Source organism: Mastigoproctus giganteus, chromosome 2 (assembly GCF_048544385.1).
Source record: "Mastigoproctus giganteus isolate SK-2022 chromosome 2, ASM4854438v1, whole genome shotgun sequence".
In the NCBI taxonomy this organism is placed as follows: Eukaryota; Metazoa; Arthropoda; class Arachnida; order Uropygi; family Thelyphonidae; genus Mastigoproctus; species Mastigoproctus giganteus.
Genome location: NC_143576.1, coordinates 22,263,128 through 22,281,368, shown reverse-complemented (window position 1 = coordinate 22,281,368; position 18,241 = coordinate 22,263,128). Strand labels below are relative to the sequence as shown.

The 18,241-nt window shown below is 36.4% G+C and overlaps 1 protein-coding gene across 5 annotated transcripts in view; it reads left to right on the top strand.

Moving 5' to 3' along the window:
• Positions 1-18,241, top strand: part of LOC150089212 (MBT domain-containing protein 1-like) — a 406,745-nt gene that overhangs the window by 48,375 nt on the left and 340,129 nt on the right. For 4 of the 5 annotated variants that reach the window (XM_090388411.1, XM_090388400.1, XM_090388408.1 and 1 more), the window contains exons 3-4: positions 9,107-9,305; positions 17,978-18,090. In XM_090388411.1, the coding sequence (XP_090244537.1) occupies positions 9,134-9,305; positions 17,978-18,090 (285 nt within the window). In that variant the 5' untranslated portion in view covers positions 9,107-9,133. The remainder of the gene's footprint in view (positions 1-9,106; positions 9,306-17,977; positions 18,091-18,241) is intronic. The other variant, XM_090388417.1, reaches the window with a different exon arrangement.

Sequence of the window (18,241 nt, the reverse complement as noted above, 5' to 3'; positions counted from 1 at the left end):
GCCTATGATAGGAGTTTACTGTATTATATTATTCATTTTTTTGTAACAAATAAATAAGGTGCTTGGAAAGCCTGTATGGGCATAGTGGTCCAGATGAATGGTTGTGATGGTCAAAGAATTGCTTCTTGTTATAAAATTTTAAGGTGGAGGATGGATTGCTGACAGGATGGAAGGAGAGGCATGATATTGTTTACAAAAAACTTCATAGAGTTAAAACAAGATTCTGATGAAGTTCTGCAGCTGACAACTGGTTGAAAACTTCTTGACAAATTGTTTAGGTACTTATAATCCTGAAGACATTTTTAAAACAGATGAAATGGAGTTGCATTACAAGACTATCCCTGACTGCTGCATGAATTTTAAAAATGCCTCTGCGTCTGCAGGTAAGAAGATCAAAGACAGGTTCTTTTAACATGCAACATGACTGGAACAGTCAAGGTGTTAGTTATAGGCAAGAGTAAATCACCTAGATGTTTTAAAGGGGTAAAACAGCTACCTGTAGAATATGCCAGTAATGCCAATTCTTGGCTGACAGTTTCTTTATTTGAAGATTATCTTCGTAAATGGGATTCATAGTTGGGTAAAACAAAAAAAAAGTTGCTCTGTTTTGGACATCTTCCCAGCTCACCCAAAGTTGACTTTCAGAAACATTGAATTAGTTTTTCTACTTTTGAATTAAATTATATATGCAAGCATACATTTATTTTTATTTTGCTAACCTGTAGATAATAATCTTCCGATTTTCATGTATCTTTTAATTTTGTTAATTGGTAAGTTAATAAAGTGTAAATTTGTACCTTATATATTTATTTTTATTTTTCTATCTTTTGGATATTATTCCTCCAATTTTTTCTCATTAGAATCTCCTTTTAATAGAATCAAAATTCAGTTTACAAACGTGATCACATTAACTAATGCTTACTGAAATATATGTAAAATGACCTCTACAAAATGTATGTTCTCTAATACAGATGCAGACACTTTAATGTCCTTTTCATATTTTTAACCTCCTTAGACCAGACACTTTCAAGGGTAATTGACAAACATGTTTTTGTTAGTCACTGAGATTTGCAGTGAAGAGAAGTGAAGGTCAAGGTCATTACAATAATAGTAATTAGTACTGTGATGACATCAGTTACTCATGGAACAGTTGGCAATATCTTATCAGTACACTCAACATGCTAGTAAGGAATGTTTACAAACTTATTTGAACTGATGCAGTTCCCTGCTATGTATCACTTAGCAAGGCAATAAAGTTGCCAAAAAAGACGTTGGCAAATTTTATTTTTAAATCACAAAAAAATGCAGTACTGTAGCAAATTTATTCAGAGTGGGTTTATATATAAAAAAAAAAGTATCAGAATACATCTGTAAAATATTTCATTCAACAGCAACAAAAGAAAAATGATGATAACACTACCAACAGTCTCAATAGGTAAATTTGACCAGCAGCCAATGGTGATTTTCTGCATCCACAAATTTAGCATTAGCATTAGTAGAGGCATATGATGCAAGAAAGAAAGCTTATGCAGCATCAGGCAAAAAAATAAATAATAATAATAATAAAAAAAAAAAAAACGCTCGCATTTCACTCCTCCATTCGTTCCAGTTACCTGTCAGGCTCAGCCTTAAATTTAGACTATCAACTTCCACAAAAAAAGATGGAAGTCTTTTCCACCAGTCAACTACTCGCTGGCTAAAGGCAAACTTCTGCTCATCTATCCTACAACTGTCTTTCCTCAATTTCAATTTATGCTCTCTCAGGTGATTATTCTGAGCAAGAGGAAGAATCCCATCAGCATTGAGCATGCTCAAACCATTCAAGGCTTTATACACATCAATCAGATCACCTCGCAGGTGCCTAGTCTCCAGACACTGTAATCTGTGAAACTTAAGCCTTTCTTCGTAAGAGCAACCCATCGTTACGTTCACTAATCTTATTGCCCTTCTCTGTACTCATTCCAATAGCTCTACATCCTTCTTAAAATGAGACCTCCTGACCTGTGGCCTGTGGCAGGGATAATCACTGCTAGAAAAATTCCTGTATATCATTGACAAGACACCATCAGCTACTCTTGCAGACCGTCTGCACTGCTCAGAGAACTTCATATCTGCCTGCACAACCACCCCCAGGTCCCTTTCATAATCTACCACTGTCAGTGTAGTATCACAGAGTTGATACGTTGCTCTGGGGTTGCTGTTTCCCATATGTAGTACTTTACATTTGTCAATGTTAAACTTTATTTGCCACCTCTCAGCCCATCTGCTCAACTTTTCTAGATCCTGTTGCAGTAGCGTACTGTCAGTGTCCTTAACAACCCTGCCAACCTTCGTGTCGTCTGAAAACTTGGTCATTAAGCCTGATATACCGTCATCAATATCATTTATAAATACAGAAAACAAACTTATTTGGACCTAACACTGAACCCTGAGGGACTCCACTAATAACATTAGTCCACAAAGAGCAGTGTCCATTCATTACCACTCTCTGCCTTCTCCCACTCAACCATCCCTTTATCCATAGCAGCAATTTGCCTCCAATGCCACACTGCTCCAATTTGTGCAGCAGACTTCCATGTGCAACAGTATCAAAAGCCTTTCTAAGATCTAAATATATGATATCAAAGTTATTCCCTACATCCAGTTCATTTCTGACCAGATCATAGTATCCAATCAGATTGGTCAGACAAGACTTCCCCTTAACAAGACCATGCTGTGTCCAAGCTATAACTGAAGTCTTGTCTAGATGATCTGCAGTGCTTCTTTAACTAGTGCCTCCATTAATTTCCTTGGAACAGAAGTTAAACTAACAGGTCTATAATTACTTGTGATGCCCTTTGATCCTCCTTTGTGAATTGGGATCACATTTGCACATCTCCAGTCCATAGGCACCTTCCCTGAGTCCACTGAAGCTCTCATGATTAATGCTAAGGGTTTGCTTACTTCCTTTGCTGCCTCCTTTAATATAACTGGATAGATCCCATCCACTCTGGGTACCTTTTTTATGTTTATCTTCAATGATTTCTCCTCTACTTTCATCTCTGTTACAACAAAATCATCTGACTGACTGCTAGAGTTTAATTTACCTCTGCATTCCGCTCCCTGAATAACTCCTCATGTGTGAATGTAGATGCAAAATACTCATTTAGTTTGTTAGCCACCTGAGCAGGTTCATCAACAGTTGAACCATCAACATCCAGTGGACCAATTTGATTCATCCCTTTCCTTCTAGAGTTTACATAGGTAAAGAACTCTTTGCTGTATTTCTTTGCATCCTTTGCCAAAGATTTCTTATAATCTGCCTTTGCCTGCCTAATCTCCTTTGTGACTTGGTTAGAGACCAGCTTATATCTATTATAGGCTTACATGTCACCCATTAATTTATATGTATCCCATTCATTTTTCTTCTCTGTCATATGTCTCATTAGTTCATCTGACATCCATTTAAGCCTAAACCTTGAACAATATTTCTTAGTTGGTATATGAAGCCTAGTAACTTCCAAGATTAATTCTTTGAATGCCTCCCATTTTGAATTTGCTGTTGGTAACATCATCAGTTGGTCCCACTGTATAGAATTTAAATACTGTTTCAGACCACCGTAATCGCCTTTATGAAAGCAAGAACCTTTCCCTTTACCCCCGATGGTAGTTACCTCTTTGAGTAAATCCCACTTCAGCACACTGTGATCTGCCACCTAGTGGTTCCTTTATATGCAGATTTCATAAATAAATATTAAAAACAGCAAGGGGAATAGCACAGACCTCTGTGGAACTCCACTCATTATGTTATCCCCAGAAGAGTCATATCCATTTATAAGCATTCTTTAGAACAGGCCTGGCAAACTCAAATCATTCTGTGGGCCACTTTGACGAACTACAAATTTTCTGTGGGCCACATATAAAACGAAACAATCTTTTAAAAATAAAAAATGAAATGCCATAAAAGTTTATTTTATTCATTCATTATTATTTTATATCTACATCAATGAGATATTTGCTTTTCTTTGCGATCAATCTCAATTTTTTTTAAAAATCTACTTCAATATTGGTAGTTGCACATCTTTCAATTGATTTGTTATTGAAGCTCAAGATTTACTTTTAATAAATTTCATTTTTGAAAAGAAAGTTTCACAAACATGTGTGGATCTGAAGGTGCTTGCAATTTTTTTTGCAAAAAATCTTAATTTGGGATACTTTTCTGTTGTCACATATGTGTTGTAAAAGTTGATTTTTTATGTCTTGGCGTGAATGTGTTTTAATTCATTGTTGCACTGTAAATCAATTACTTCCATCTGCAGACTTTGCGGTTCGAAGAAGGGAATGAGTGGTGGGGATTCTGGGTAGTACAGCTGGTCTAATATTATATTTCTTATTAGATATCGTGCTTAGTGCAGCTAGTGAATGATTTCCCACCGATGTTGTCAGTAAAAATAAATAAATTTTCTGTTTATACTCCGGCACGACAACCAAGTCAGTAGAGTTTACGATAAATCATCAATACAAATATTTATCGTGTTTAGTAGTCACGGGCTTGAATCCCGGTCCTCTCAAGGAACGCGTGCTATGCACTCTCGCTCCTGACCACTCGGCTACATCAGCAGTAGTATAAAAATCATGTGGCGGGCCTGCGGGTTGGCCAGGCCTGCTTTAAAACATACTCCAGTGTCATATTGCTCCAATTTATACAACAGTTGTGGGTGTGTTCTTTGCATCCAGTTCCATTCATTTGTGACAACATCTTGGTAGCTAATCAGATAGGTCAGACCTGGTCTGCCTTTAACAAATCCATGCCATGATTGCCATATGTGGGAGTGATTATATGAAAAGTCTGATATTAATAAAAACATTAAAGAAGCATTAGTCTTTCTTTTATTTTTAGCATTTCTTTTTAGAAATGCAAAAATTCAGTTATACTAGAAATTTTATAGTCTACACCCTTTAGACCTAAATTTACTCAATTTAAAATTGTGGCTATTAATACTTTTGTCTAAAACATAAATTCATTTCAGTATATATCATTTATAGTTCAAAAAGTTCATTTCAGAGAAAAAGGAAGCATCTACAGTCTGTCATATTGCTTATTTATTTCCATTGTTAATCATTTGGCATGGAATGAAAATTATTCTCCCCCCCCCCCTTTTTTTTGTTTTTTGCTTTGCTATTTTACACTCAAACTGTTTTTTTTACTCAGGTATAACTTACAATGATTTCCAAAGCACTTTTTTTGTCAGAGTATTTTTATTAAAAATCCAAGAATCTCTATTATTCAATAGAGATTTCTTGGATCAAAATGATCATTAGTACCAACTGCTATGTATGGGTTGAAGATTGAGAAGAAAGAAGATACTTGTTGAGGTTAGACTTGAATTTTTATAGATTTTAATTAATGGAAATTGAAGGGGATAAATGAGAAAGAAGAAAAGTTGTGTTCAGACTAGTGTGGAAGAGAGGTAGAGGGAATTGACAGATGCCAATTCAGAAGATGCCCATGGAAGTATCTATAGAAAAGGCATGTAGCAGCAGAAACAGAATGTCTGAGACAGAGAATGGAGAAACTTTATAAGAGATAGGTCATTAATTAACATGACTGCCCTTTTTTGAATGGAGTCTAGAAGCCTGAGAGAGGTTTGGGGGGGGGGGGGGCACATTCCCACTACAAATGTGGGAACAATATTTCATGGTAGGGTGGATTTGAGATTTTTTTAGAGTGAATTGTTGTTTAGAAGAAACATAATGCCAAAAAAGAACGTTTTTTAGATGCTGAAGAAGCACTATTTGTAATGTACTTATACCAAGAGAAATTAGGTTAATCCTTAATAGAGATAAAAAAAAACATAAAGTGCAGCCATTATCAACCCACTGCAGGGTGGAAGCCTCCTCAACAATTCATGCTGAGGGTAATAGAGATATGTGATCTTATCTTGAAATATGTGTCATTTAAGATATCGGAGCAGAAGAATCTTTTTTAGCAAGATATAAGACAGGATTAAGCTTTAGCAAGATTGAAATTAGCTAAGTTATCTTTGCTCCACTGAAGAATTACCAGGTTATCAGCATTTAAGGAATTATCATAGTATTTGAGAAGTTGAAGCTGTTTGTACAGGGCAAGGTTTCTGAAACTGGAAGTGGAAATGATAGAAAAAGAGTGGAAGGCAGGTGGGGAAATCAGCATTAGTGGAGAAGTTAGAAGACAGAGAGCTATCTACTATCACCCACAGAGAGTGGTAAAAAAAAAAAGGAGAGAAAACTGGATAAACGATTTGCTGTTTGTTTGTTTGTTATTTGGTTTTTAGGAGCATTAGCAACTAAGGCCATATTGCTCCAGGGATATGCGGTGGTCATTCCCTGACCTTTCCGCATCCTCCGTATTTGGTGGGCATGGGCTCTAACCCCGGTCTAATCAAGAAGCATATGTTATGCACTGCTGCTCCTGCCCACCTGGCTATGGAGGCGCCTTATACCCGATTGCATAATACAGTCCATAATCCATAAGATGGAAGCTTGTTTAGAAGACCTTTATGCCAAACGCAAACAAAATCCTTAAAAAAGTTAAGAGCAGCTGCTTCAGTTTCACTGTACTTTTCCATTGAATTTGTCCATAGATGGGTAACAAGCCAATATGTCACCAGCGGATTGACACTGACAGAATCTATATTGATGATCATTAATTGGATGGAAGGTTTCAGGATGGCTTAGGAGTTGGTGGTTAATGAATTTTGCCATTATTTTGGAAAGAGTAGAGGTAATTGCAATGGGATGATTAATTGGTTAGGAAAGATTTGCTACTGTTTTCAGGAACTGGCTGGATCTGAGAAAATTTACAAGCAGAAAGAAAAAGGCAACGCAGAACAGGAGCAATCAGAAGCACATTTTGAGAAGAAATGAAAAAATACCATCATTATCTAGAGCTTTCTTTACTGATTGTTCAGAATTCTTCTATCAGGTTTTAACAGAAATGGGAGTACAGATGGACTAAAGTTGCAGCCAATAGCTGTGGAAAGAGCTATTGGCTGCAAGCCAATAGCTTGATTTGTTTAGAAGACCTTTACAGAAAATGTGATCAAAAGCTTAGAAATGTAAAGAGCAACTGCTTGAATTTCACCAGGCATTTTCATTGAATTTTTAATTTTGTACAAGAAGCAAGTTTGCTAATTTTAGTCTGTTCAAAATCTAGTTTGGATTGATTAATAACTGCTTTACAACTGTTGCTTGCTTTAGTGTAGGAAGAAAATTAATCCAGAGGTTTGAATGCGTCAATTGTAGCATGCAACATTCATACCATGAACATCCTTAGCACATATTGGAAAACCAAGGTTTAGATAATGGTTAGGATTTTTGTGGAGTATGAAATAAAGGCTTTTTTTCTACTTAAAAGAATAATTTTTCTTACATGATCTCAGCAAACGTTGACAGAAGATTTAAAACAGTAATCCCAAGGAAAAGAAAAATAGAAATCTTGTAGCTCATCCCATTTCATATTCTTATAATGTCAAACAATATGAAGCTGAGAATGGCCATGGGAGAAAGGCTCCATTGGAGAAGAGGCCATCATCAAGTTTTGATCTGAGGTGCCTGGAGTCATTCACCCTAGCCATGTACTTTGAAGGGTTGTTTGTGAGCCTCCAAATCTTGAGTGGGCTGGGTCTGTGTGTCTAGAAAACTAATGCCAACTGAAGGTTGGAACATTAAAATTGCCAAGGAAAATGACCCCACTGTTTAGGAAAGCTGTACTGGAGAAATTTTCAAAAGTTTCAAAAGAAAGTGTTTTACAAGTGTTTTATTTTATAAGTACAGTGAAGTTTTTTGCAATGAAGACTTATTTTACATAGTACCCACAACATATATCATGGCAGTAAGTTGTTTTACTGGTAGAAAGAGCCCACACCTCTGCCCAAATAAAATTTACAGAGCAACGCATGTAAAACCCAAGGAAATTTCTCTCCAGTTACTGACTAGATCCAAACAGACATATCAAAGGGAAATATAAAGTTTCAAAGAAAGGAAATCAGAGTTCCAAGTGATAAGTGGAGTTGGGAGAACAATAGAGGCAACAGATGAATTTGACAGAATGGGATAGAGAGATTTTAAGCCAGAGAAGATTGAAAAGAGAGAATTCCGAATTACTGTCTTTGGCAGGGGATATTGGAGTGGGCATATGCACTATTGAAACAAAAGGAATTGTTCACCAAGTAATTAGGACAACTGAGATGGGCAGTGGTTGAGTCAACTGATGATTGTAAATCTTTCAAAAAAGCAAGTGGGGCTTGGCAGACTTTAAATGGAAATAGACATCATTGAGATTGGAACTGAGACCACATATATTTGTGAAATGAATGAGGAAGTGTTTGGAAGGTTTAGATCTTTTAACAGATAAGTTTGTTCTCTTTGTTTGTCTATTCAAGATGCATTCAGTAGATAAAGTAGATGGTAGACATGTATGAAGTAAAAAAATATTTGGATATGGCATACACACCTATTCTATATACAGATACATGCTTAATTCCTACTCCTTTAGCTAATTTTTGTAATGATTGTTAAAAGCTAATTTGACATTTCCCAGGGAAGGCTGACATTTTCGCTTGTTAAAGAACAAGGATGTCTACTAATGATGTCCACTTAGCTTTTGTTTGCCAAGATCTGTTCTGTGGACTTTGTGACATTTTTAGTGGGCCTTTTTTTGGCAGTATTATTGTGAATGCTTATAGTTTTTCTTGCTGATTGTGGGTTCCTCTGATTTGTAGATAATGATATGTCTGTTTGGATCTAGTCGGTAACTGGAGGGAAATTTCCTCAGGTTTTACACTTGTTGCTCTTTAAATTTTACTTGGGCAGAGGTGTGGGCTCTTTCTACCAGTAAAACAAACTTACTGCCATGATATATGTTGTGGGTACTAGTAAAATAAGTCTTCATTGCAAAAAGCTTCACTGTACTTATAAAATAAAACACCTATAAATAGTGTGTGTGTGTGTGTGTGTGTGTGTGTGTGTGTGTGTGTGTGTGTGTGTGTGTGTGTGTGTGTGTGTGTGTGACACACACATATATATACTTTTTTTTGTTGGCATTTATATTTCATCATTCTTACACAAACTTTTTTTTTATGTGAAGATAAAAAACAATTTAGGATTATATAGTATGCCTTCCAAGCTGCCAGTAGGAGAAAATGCTAAAGAGATGTCCAGTACAAGTAGCTCCAGCAGTGAATCAACTTCATCAGAAAGTGAAAGCCAAGATGAAAACATTATTGAAGGTAACTTTCAGAATGGGTTGCATAGACCAGTTTTGGCAATCAGAAAAGATGGGATGGGTAAGTGCTGTGACTGAAGCATTGTTAATTTTGTTGTTTGGTAATTTATATTTTCACCATTAATAACTAAATGCTGTTAAAATTTATTTTGTATTTATCTTTGATTGAGTTGTATTTATATATTTCCTTTCATTTTAAATTAATTTCTTATTACCAAAAATGTTGCTTAACTAAATGTCATCTTAAAATCCTTTGCATTTTGTACACCACAGTCACACCTCCACCATTCATCTGTATTAGTTGCTTAGCATTGATACTGGAAAATGAAGTTTCCTGTGAAGCTGCAGTGAAGGTTTCTGAGACACTTACTACAGCTACCAGCCAGCATTAAGATGTTTCAATTAAAAGGTTGGGGGGGGGGGTCTATATCTCATTGATATATAGAGTTTAGCCATTTAGACCTTTTTTTTTTTTTTTTTTTTTGCTATATTTGGGATGAAATTATTGAATTTAATTTTGAAATTGAAAATTGGTCCTGGAGGTTGTCACAGACATTCATGTTAGAAGGATTTTGACGAATCTTGATGCTAAGAAAGCTCGAGGTCCTGATGGTATTTCTCCACTTGCTCTCAAAACTTGTGCCTGCCCCCGAACTTACTCCTGTTCTTTGCCACCTTTTTTCCCTTTCTTATTCCAAAGGTATTTTTTCTTCTGCTTGGAAGTTTGCTCATATCCAGCCAATTCCTAAACAGTGTGACAGATCCCTCCCATCCAATTATCGTCCCACTGCAATTACTTCTACTCTTTCTAAAGTAATGGAGAAATCAATTAACTGCCAACTCTTAAACTATCTAGAAACCTTCCGTCTGATCAGCGATTGCCAGTATGGATTCCGTCGGTGTCAATCCACTGGTGATATTCTGACTTATGTTATCCATTTATGGACAAATTCAATGGAAAAGTTCGGTGAAACACAAGCATTTGCTCTTGACATCTCAGAGGCTTTTGATCGTGTTTGGCATAAAGGTCTTCTAAACAAGCTTCCATCTTATTGTTTGCCAACTGTTTTTTTATAATTGGTCAGTTTTCTCTCTGACCTGTCACTGAGGATGATGGTAGATGGCTCTCTGTCTTCTAACGTCTCCACTAATGCTGGTATCCCCCAAGGTTCAGTTCTTTCTCCCACTCTTTTCCTCTTGTATATTAATGACCTTCTTCCATTGACTGGAAATCCTATTGATAGTTTTGCTGAGGATAGCACATTGCATTCCACTTTCCAGTTTGAGAAACCTTGCCCTGCTCAATCAGCTTCAACTTCTCGAATATCCGTTACCTATTTCTTAAATGCTGATCTCCAGGTAATTCTTCAGTGGGGCAAAGACAACTTAGTTGATTTCAATCCTTCTAAAACTCAGTCTTGTCTTATATCTCTCAAAAAGGATTCTTCTGCTCCTATGCTTACCTTTTGTGACACTCAAATTTCTAAGCAAGATGATATATCTCTTTTGGGGATTACCCTGACTTTTAATCTCTCTTGGCACAAGCACATTACAAGTATTGCTTCCTCTGCATCTGAAAAACTTAGTTTTCTATTTCGCTCTCAGTGTTACTTTTCTTCCAAACAGTTGTTCACTCTGTACAAATCGCAAATACGCCCTGCCATGGAATATTGTTCCCACATCTGGGGTGGTGCCCCCAAAACCTCTCTCAGACTTCTTGATTCCATTCAGAAGAGGGCAGTTAGGTTAATTAATGATTGATCTCTAACAGAGTCTCTCCACTCGCTGTCTCATAGACGTACTGTTTCTGCTGCATGTCTCTTCTACAGATACTTCCATGGGCACTGTTCTTCTGAATTGGCTTCTATAATTCTCGCTCTCTCTTTCAAAACAGTCCGAACACGTGCCGCCACCAGCCAACATCAATTTACTGTCCAACTTCAAACTCACAGAACCAACTTTTCATCTTCCTCGTTTATTCATTCAACTGCTGTTTTCTGGAACAACCTTCCTTCATACATATTTCCTGAAAATTAGTCTACAGAAGTTCAAGTCTAATGTCAACAAATGTCTTCTTTCATCTTCTCAACCTCCAACCCATTCACGGTACTAAGTATTATAGGTTCTAATACTTCTCTTGTTTGAGGTTTTCATAAAAAAAAAACTATTGCTGTTTTAGATTTATTTCTAAATCTTAGACTAATAAAATTTTAGGGCAGAGAAAGCTCATACTATTTAAAATTCAAGCATGTGAAACTGTTTCATGCAATTTCATCGTTACTATATTGTTGAATTTTAAAATAAACCAAAATTTGTATGCTAGATATTATTACATTTCATATTGTGAAATTCTTCACAAGTTGACTCTTATACTTTGAATAAGTAATACTTCCCCATTAGAAAAGTCATTAACTATTGTCACTTATTCTCAAATGAGCACTACCACCTACATGGCACTGTTTGATGCCTAATGTACAAGTTATTCGGTAACTTGTATATTAGGCATCAAAATTGTCTAAAAATTCAACTGTATACTAATGAAGAAATTGCGCTAAACAGTGTCATAGTTTGAATTTGCATAATTTAAGGCATTCTTGTCCTAAAATTTTATTAGTCTAAGAAGTACATCTTTTGGCATGTCTCATATTTTGTGTATAAGCCACAACTGGATCATCTGCTGTTATACCTCTGGATACCTACCCAATGATGATAGACCAAATAGTTTTGAAATGGTGCCACCTGTTGTATAAAATGGGTTTTGTTATTGGTGTTTGGTTTCTGATTGTATAAAATTGGCTTTTGGTGCTAGGTCTCGCATTAATTGACATCACCATAAGGTTAGTTAGATATAAAATGGCTATCTTTTGTAGACTAATAGAGAGCCATTACAGTCTGTCAGAACTTTTGTAATGACATTCCATATCTAAATGGTTTGGTTATGAAAGAAATGCTAGCAGGAAATATTAAATCTTTTGTAGGACTGATATTAAAGTTGTTTTTTAACTTGCTCTAAAGTAGTTTCTTTTATCAAAGAGTCTAGTAAAGTTACTTATAATATCCAATACTTCATTATTGAAGTATTGGATTCATTCTCAATCAAGGATGAAGTTTTCTATAGAGACCATTTATATCCAATACTTCAATAATGAAGTATTGGATATTAGGATGTGTTTGGCTTGGCAGGCTTCCAATACTGATATCCAGTTTTTTTTTTTTTTTTTTTATGTGAACCCGAAACACGAGAGGTATTAGAACCTATAGTACTTAGTACCGTGCTTGGGTTGGAGGTTGAGAAGATGAAAGAAGATATTTGTTGACGTTGGACTTGAAATTCTGTAGATTGTAATTTTCAGGAAATACATATGAAGGAAGGTTGTTCCAGAAAACAGCAGTCGAATGAATAAATGAGGAAGATGAAAAGTTGGTTCTGTGGGTTTGAAGTTGGACAGTAAATGGATGTTGGCTGGTGGCGGCACGTGTTTGGACTGTTTTGAAAAAGAGAGCGGGAATTATAGAAGCCAATTCAGAAGAACAGTCCCCATGGAAGTATCTGTAGAAGAGGCATGCAGCAGAAACAGTACATCTATGAGAAAGCAAGTGGAGAGATGAATCATTAATTAACCTAACTGCCCTCTTCTGAATGGAATCAAGAAGCCTGAGAGAGAGAGAGGTTTTCGGGGCACCACCCCAGATGTGGGAACAATATTCCATGGCAGGGCGGATTTGCGATTTGTACAGAGTGAGCAGCTGTTTGGAAGAAAAGTAACGCCGACAGCTAAAGAGAAAACCAAGTTTTTTAGAAGCAGAGGAAGCAATACTTGTAATGTGCTTGTGCCAAGAGAGATTAGAAGTCAGGGTAATCCCAAAAGAGATATATCATTTTGCCTAGAAATCGGAGTGTCACTAAAGATAATCATAAGAGCAGAAGAATCCTTTTTGCAAGATATAAGACAAGACTGAGTTTTAGAAGAGTTTGGTTTCTGATTGTATAAAATTGGCTTTTGGTGCTAGGTCTCGCATTAATTGACATCACCATAAGGTTAGTTAGATATAAAATGGCTATCTTTTGTAGACTAATATAGAGCCATTACAGTCTGTCAGAACTTTTGTAATGACATTCCATATCTAAATGGTTTGGTTATGAAAGAAATGCTAGCAGGAAATATTAAATCTTTTGTAGGACTGATATTAAAGTTGTTTTTTAACTTGCTTTTTAACTTAACAGCAATTTGCCTCCAATGTCACACTGCTCCAATTTGTGTAGCAGTCTTCCATGTGCAACAGTATCAAAAGCCTTTCTAAGATCCAAGTATATAATATCAAAGTTATTCCCTGCATCCAGTTCTTTTGTGACTGCATCATAGTATCCAATCAAGTTGGTCAGGCAAGACTTCCCCTTAACAAAACCATGCTGTGTCTGAGCTATAACTGAAGTCTTGTCTAAATGATCCTGCAGTGCTTCTTTAACCAGTGCCTCCATTAATTTTCCTGGAACAGAAGTTAAGCTCACAGGTCTATAATTACTTGTGTCAGCCTTTGATCCTCCTTTGTGAATTGGGGTCACATTTGCACATTTCCAATACTTTGCACATACTTTAGAAAGAGTAGAAGTAATTGCAATGGGATGATAATTGGATGGGAGGGATTTGTCACCCTTTTTAGGAACTGGCTGGATATGAGCAAATTTCCAAGCAGAACGAAAAACACCTTTGGAATAAGAAAGTGAAAAAAAGCGGCAAAGAATAGGAGTAAGTTCAGGAGCACTGGTTTTGAAAACAAGTGGAGAAATACCATCAGGACCTGGAGCTTTCTTAGCATCAAGATTCATCAAAATCCTTCTGATATCCTTTTGACGGAAGACCACAGGAGGCATTGAATGGAGCGTGTTGGGAATGGTGGGAGGTGTTTTACCAAGATCATTAATACATGAGCTGGAAGAAAAATGGGATGCTAGCAGGTCAGCTTTATCCTTGGCTGAAGTGACAACAGAACCATCTGGTTTGGACAGAGGTGGGAGCAGAGATGGGCAAAAGTTGCGGCCAATAGCTTTGGCAAGAGACCAGAATGCTCGGCTACCATTAGTGCAAGAAGCAAGTTTTTAACTCTTAGCCTGTTCAAACTCTAGTTTGGACTGATTAATAACTGCTTTACAATTGTTGCGAGCTTTGGTGTAGGCAGAAAATGAAACTGAAGAATTAGAAACAAGCCAATTACGATATGCAACATTCTTCTCTTGAACAGCCTTAGCACATTTATTGGAAAACCAAGGTTTAGATAAAGGATGAGATTTTAAAGTGGAGTGTGGGATAAATGATTCCATACCTGCAAGAATAATTTCACTCACACGATCTGAGCAAACGTTGACATCAGAAGTTTTCAAACAGTAATCTGACCAAGGAAAAAAAGAAAAGAAGTCTCGCAGGTCATCCCATATTGCATTCTTGTAATGCCAAACAACACGAGGTTGGGAATAGCCATGAGATAAAGGTTCCATTGGAGAAGAGACAATCACCAAGTTGTGATCTGAAGTGCCTAAAGGACCTCTCACTTCGATCGTGTATTTAGAAGGGTTGTTTGTGAGAAAAAGATCAAGCGTATTGGCTGTATGATTAGGATTGTCCGGTATTCTTGTAGGTAAATGAACAATCTGTGCTAGGTTATTAGTAATTGCAAAAGCCTCAGCAGCTCAACCTGCTGGGTCGGTGTGACTAGATAATGGAAGCCAGCTGGAGTTGTGAACATTAAAATCACCAAGGAAAATTACCTCACTGTTAGGAAAGTTGGACTGGAGAAAGTCAAGTTGCAAACAGAGGAAGTCAAAGAGCTCCAAGTGATTAATGGAGTTGGGAGAATGGTAGAGACAACAGATGAATTTGACACAATGAGGTAGAGAGATTTTAAACCAGAGAAGATCAAAGACAGGAGATTCCAAATTGCCGAGTTTCTGACAGGGAATATCAGAATGGACATATGCACAAGTACCACCTTTGAGGCGAAAGGAATCATACAGCGAATAATTTGGGCATCTGAGATGAGCAGTAGTTGAATTAACCGATAACTGAGATTCTGTCAGAAAAAGTACATGGGGTTTGCCAGACTGCAATTGGAAATGAACATCGTTAAGATTAGAATTGAGACCACGTATATTTGTGAAATGAATTAGGAAGTGGTTTAGATCTTTTCTTGGGAGGTTTAGATCTTTTCGCAGATAAGCTTTCTCTATTAGTTTGACAATTCATGGTGTATTCAATAGTAAGAAAAAGTGGGTGGGACATTCTGTATGAAGTGATGAAATTTTTGGATATGGCGTACACGTGGTAAGAATATACCCAGATCGTTGACATAATGTGGCCTCGACAATGCTCCCCGCATACACACTACTCGGACTCCCTCCAGTCACTATCTGGCAGAGTAGAGGTAGCAAGATTATACACTAGGTGATCCGGAAGCCTCCTAGAGAGTTACCAATAGGTTCGGTCCAGTGTACTTACTAGCGGCCGGCCTGCGAACAACGTTTTAGAGCTGTACCCTCGAAATGTAAGGAATATTGGATCTCGCCACGACGTTCATCATAACCTCAAAAGTCATCAATCATACTGCATGATGGAAGAGATAGGGAAGGGTTGACCGGAACTTAGCTCTAGAGACTAAACATGGGTTCCACCACTTCAAGCCTCCAATAAGCAAAGTTGTGGTATTTCACCGGTTGATGAGAGTCATCTGCCACCTAGTACTGCCTGGTAACTTAGAGGGACGGCGTTCCTCCATGTAGTGTGGGTGCCACACCTCGACCCCTGCTTACGTTGGTTCACACCTGGGTGGTCAACCACCGTGTACTTGTGCATGGAGGTTATACCCAGGATTACTAACAGTCCCACCATCATGAAGGTGCAAGCAGAGGATTTGGCTGTCACAGACCGTCCGGACTTCACCGAAATTGGGTCCACTTGACTTGAGTGTCACCTGAATATCAGTTCCATCAGCGTTTTAGACTCCCAGGTAGCAAGTACAGCTTGTCTGGCATATCTGAGAGAATGTCTGTGACAACCTCAAGGACCAAATAATGAAGTACTTCAATAATGAAGTTATTTCAATAATGAAGTCTTAGAAGGCTGCCCAGCCAAACAGATTGACTCCAACTCCACTAGATACAGTCATTCAGATGAATCAAATGCAAGCTTATGTTTGTGATTAAGGTTTCAATAACAGTGAGCCAAAAATAGAATTAGCACCACAAGTAGATCAGTTTTTCATAACCAGAAATGGATAATGGCAGAATTTCAGTTGAACATTTTAATGAATATGAATTACATTTAATGGCAAATCATTTAGAAATATCAATTTACAAAATTCAGACATTCTAAATACCCTCCTAACAGTAATATTTTTGACACATGGAATACAACAAACAAATATTCTTTTCATTGCCTCATCAGAGCTGGCCCATCTTTTCACATGTGGTAACTTCCATTTTTATTCACAGTTATTATTTGCATCCATATTCACAGCATTGAAAATGGGTAGTTTGAAAAGTATGGTTAGCTTATACCACAGTGTCATGATTATGTTTTCTTTTTTCCATTTAATTGATGTTGGACTCAGTATATGTTTTTATGTGAAACCCTTATAAAGCATTCATGTCTTAATAGGGGATGTTTTATATTTATTTTTCATTATATTCCTTATCCGTGTATTTCATTTAAACTCAGAAAAAAAATACAGAGATAAGGAATTCTAATAAAGAAACTTTGCTGAAAAATTTAATTTTGACAATTTAGCTAACGAAAATTAACAGAATTAAATTAAATGAGAGAATAAGTGGAACATAACTAGCTGCCAGGAAGGAATGTTCATATGACTGCTTGAAAATTTTACTGAAATGAAGAAAGCTCTGGCTGTAAACAAAATGTACTTCTAATTAATTTTGATAATTTACACAGATTGATTTTTGTATAGTTGTCCAGTCATTCTCAATCACTGATGAAGTTTACTGGTTTTCTATAGAGACCATTTACATACACTGTTGGTGGTGATTCTTAGAAGTGATTGTGACATTCAAAAAATTACTTTTTTTTTTTTTTTTTTTTTAATTGTGAAATGTTGCAAAGTTACAGAATATGAAATAGCCTTTGCTGATATTTCTTTCTTATTACACTGAAAAAGAAAATAATTGAAGCCTTACGTGTATTTGGGTAGTTAGAATGGTAGAAGTACCAGCATAAAAGAGACAGATATGTGCAGTTCGTACAAAGGTCATATTTAGTTAACTGTCACTTGTTGTGACAGTTAACTAAATATTGGGATTAAAATAAAAGTGGAGATCTTTATAGCAACTCCCCCAGGGGAATGAGAAAAAAGGACAATTTACAGGTATGCTGATTATATATTATTGAAATATAACTATTTCGCAATGATTTATGATATTTTTCTGAAGTTAAATGAGTTATAGAGAACATATAATATTATTTTACTTTTGTATTACAAACTTGAATTATTATTTTAACATTAAACATTGGTACATCTTTTGATGTAGACATGATAGAGACCTTTTATGGTGAATTTCTGAATCAGTGCATTTATTTCCTCTAGAATCACATATTTTCATTGCGGAGGTATGACAAAAAATTTTTTTTGTTAGCTAATGTAATTAGAATTCCTAAGTTTCGTTTGTTGTTACTTTTTTTTAATGCTTCAGATAACATTTCTCATTAATTTATCTTGTTATTTTATTAGCTGTGTGTGAACATTGTGGCAATGTAGGAGTAAAACATGCCTTCTATTCAAAAACAAAACGCTATTGTAGTTTGGCATGTTCTCGTTCTGCACCTAAGTTGACTGGTGGAAAGGTATGTGTTAAGTTACATTTAGAAATTTATTGCATCATTGTACAAAGATCATTCAAATGAAAACCATAAACCAACAAAAATACACGTTATGCAAAAACTGATGATAATCTTGTGCCAGATTATTATTCAAAGTCTGTTGGCAATGCCGAGC